At 44.3% G+C, this 2555-nt stretch overlaps 2 pseudogenes across 2 annotated transcripts in view; both read left to right on the top strand.

The window, feature by feature from the left end:
* Positions 1-59: 59 nt before the first annotated feature.
* Positions 60-520, top strand: TEOVI_000371200:pseudogene (annotated as a pseudogene). Its single transcript is given in 4 exon segments — positions 60-284; positions 287-370; positions 373-504; positions 506-520. Coding segments are annotated over 4 exon segments (456 nt in total).
* Positions 521-1220: 700 nt separating this feature from the next.
* TEOVI_000371100:pseudogene overlaps positions 1221-2555 on the top strand; it is a 1489-nt pseudogene continuing 154 nt past the window's right edge. The window contains exon 1 of the mRNA in view: positions 1221-2555. Within this exon, the coding sequence occupies positions 1221-2555 (1335 nt within the window).

Raw genomic sequence — 2555 nt, 5'->3', positions numbered from 1 at the left:
TTTTGATATTACCAGTGGTTTTTCTACCACATCAATTCCAGGTGTTAAATGGAAAATTCAGATTCTTTTTGATTGCAGTTCAAACTCATGTAACACAAGGATGATGTAGGCTCATATTGAGTGCCAAACTAAGAAATGTTGAGATTATTACAATTGAAATGGGAGGTTTGCCTAGCCATGTTAAAAGACCTAGATGGGTTATGGAATTTTTAGAAAAACAGAATGTGAGTAATGAGGATGTTGTAATAACTGTTGATTGGTCTGCTGTTATTGTTTCTGATGACGGAAGTATGAGAATGCTGTGGTATATTTTATGCAAAATAGTGCAAAGAATGAGGAAAAGGTTAGTGAAAATAATATGGAGTAATGCTACTGTTTTTTTATGTCGGGAAGAGAAAAGAAGAGGATAAGAAGTTTCCTCATTTACTAAACTCACCTCCAAGTGGAATACGTTATATTGGAGATGGTAATATAATCGCAAGAGTTTGGGCATTTAGAAAATTTGAATATGCATTTGGAGAATTGCTTAAAGGGAGCGATGAGTGGTGGTCAAAACAGAGTATTTACAAACCGTTGTTAATATGGAGTGCAATTCAGGAAGAAGCTGTTGGACAGAGATTTGTTTTGAGGTGAGGAATGATTGGATTGGATTATGAAGAGAGAGATTTTTTTACTATTCCTAATAGTGGGTGATTGGAGAAGCCCCAATCATTCATCTTACAGGACGACCAATTGCATGGGAAGACAAAGCGAAATTAATTATGAAAAATCTTACTTGGTAAAAAGAGTTGAAAGGAGGACAATTTAATTCGAAGGATATGGGGAAAGTAGAAACTTATGTAGTCGGTGGAGAGAATTGGGATTTTCGATATGAAAGAATTTGTGGGGACGCGTTCAAAGAGGGGGCTTTATTTAAAACTAAGGAGGCTTAGCGTTAGGACTCGAAAAACACCGTGTTGTACCACCGCCGGACAACCAGCAGCCATCTGCTACCAGCTTAATATCCGGTGACCGGCCAAGATACGCAACAACCATAACTGAAATGAAAAAAGTTTAAATTCTGACTCACGTACGAATTATATGTTTAACAAGATAAGCCAGCAAATCACCGCTTTCAGCAATTTAAAACCCAAACCCGGCCTAGCGTCATAACACAAGAAATAAAGCAGGACAGAATGCGCCATAAATCGAAGCAGCCAGTGCCCACAGTCATTTGCTTAGCATTAGCCATCGCGCTAGGCCACGCAGCGAACGAAAATGCACGCGAATACAAAGTTCTCTGTGATCTCCTTAGTCTCGGCAAGGCAGTCGACTCAATTTCATCAAACGAAGATGAAAAGGCAGCTGATGGAACCGTAGAGGATATTTTTATGCTTAACTTAACAACGGCAACGGAGTCGTTCAAGACAGATAAAGACGGGGAACTCGCACCAACGACAAAAGACGACAAAACGGCTGCAATACGCGAATGGAAACAAAAGCAAGAAGCCCTAAACGCCCAGAAAGGTCAACCACCAAAGCTAAAGTACCCCCGACCAACAAACGACGCCGCAAGAGAAGTAGCAAACGCACAGTTGAGCGAACTGCACAAGAGGGCGGCAACTCTCGCAGCCAACTACGCGGCAGCGGTGCAACAAGCAAGCCAGAGCGAACAGGCAGCAAAAAAACACATCACCGACGCCCTGTACGGAACCGATAAAGACAAATTCGACCAGACAACGGTAGAAGCAAATATTGAAGACAACTGCAAGACAGCCGGCGGACAAAAAGACAAGATAGCAAAGTCGGTCAGCCACGATCTAATGTGCATCTGTCTCGCTTCAGGAAGCTCAGCCAACAGCAATGACATATGCAAACACAGCATGCAGCCGACAGCCATAACGGCCAGCCAAGGTAAGACAACAACAGGGACCCAGTATACAGTAGTCGAAACCGGATGCGCGCTGAAAAAACTACCAGGAAAGATCACAGGGGACACCATACGCTCGCTACTTGCCATCTTTCAGTCGAACATCGGTGCCCAAGCGAGCACAGCAACTACGGGGGACGCTAGGCACATACTCGGCAAACCTCACACCGACGGGAAATGCAACGGCTCATCCGGCCAGGGAGTTTGCGTAGACTATGCACCACACCTAGCCACAGGTGACGGCAAACTGCCATGGCAAACAAAACTAGAGGAAGCAGCAGAGGAACTGGACAAAGCAAAGTCGGAACTGCAAACGGCCGCACGCATCAACAACCAGCTCATCGATATCCAAACAACGGCATGGGCGGCCTTTAAAGCAGCAGCTATTCAGAAACAAGCGGCCAAGCTACCACCAGAGCAGGCAAACCAGAACAAGCAAGCTGTTTCTTCGCTTTGCTCCAAGCAGAGGACAAACGAAACCTGCACGAAAAATAACTGCAAATGGGAAGGAACAAGTGAAACAGAAGGAAGATGCAAACCCAAACCAGGATCAGAAAACACAGCAGTAGGAGCAGGAGAGAAACCAAAAGAGGGAGCAACTACAACTGGATGTGCAAGGCACCATAATTAGCCTGATTGTAAAAAC

This window comes from Trypanosoma equiperdum (genome assembly GCF_001457755.1).
Source record: "Trypanosoma equiperdum strain OVI genome assembly, contig: ctg_79, whole genome shotgun sequence".
NCBI classification, from domain to species: Eukaryota; Euglenozoa; class Kinetoplastea; order Trypanosomatida; family Trypanosomatidae; genus Trypanosoma; species Trypanosoma equiperdum.
The sequence above is the reverse complement of the archived record's forward strand: the minus strand, read 5'-3'. Positions and strand labels throughout refer to the sequence as shown.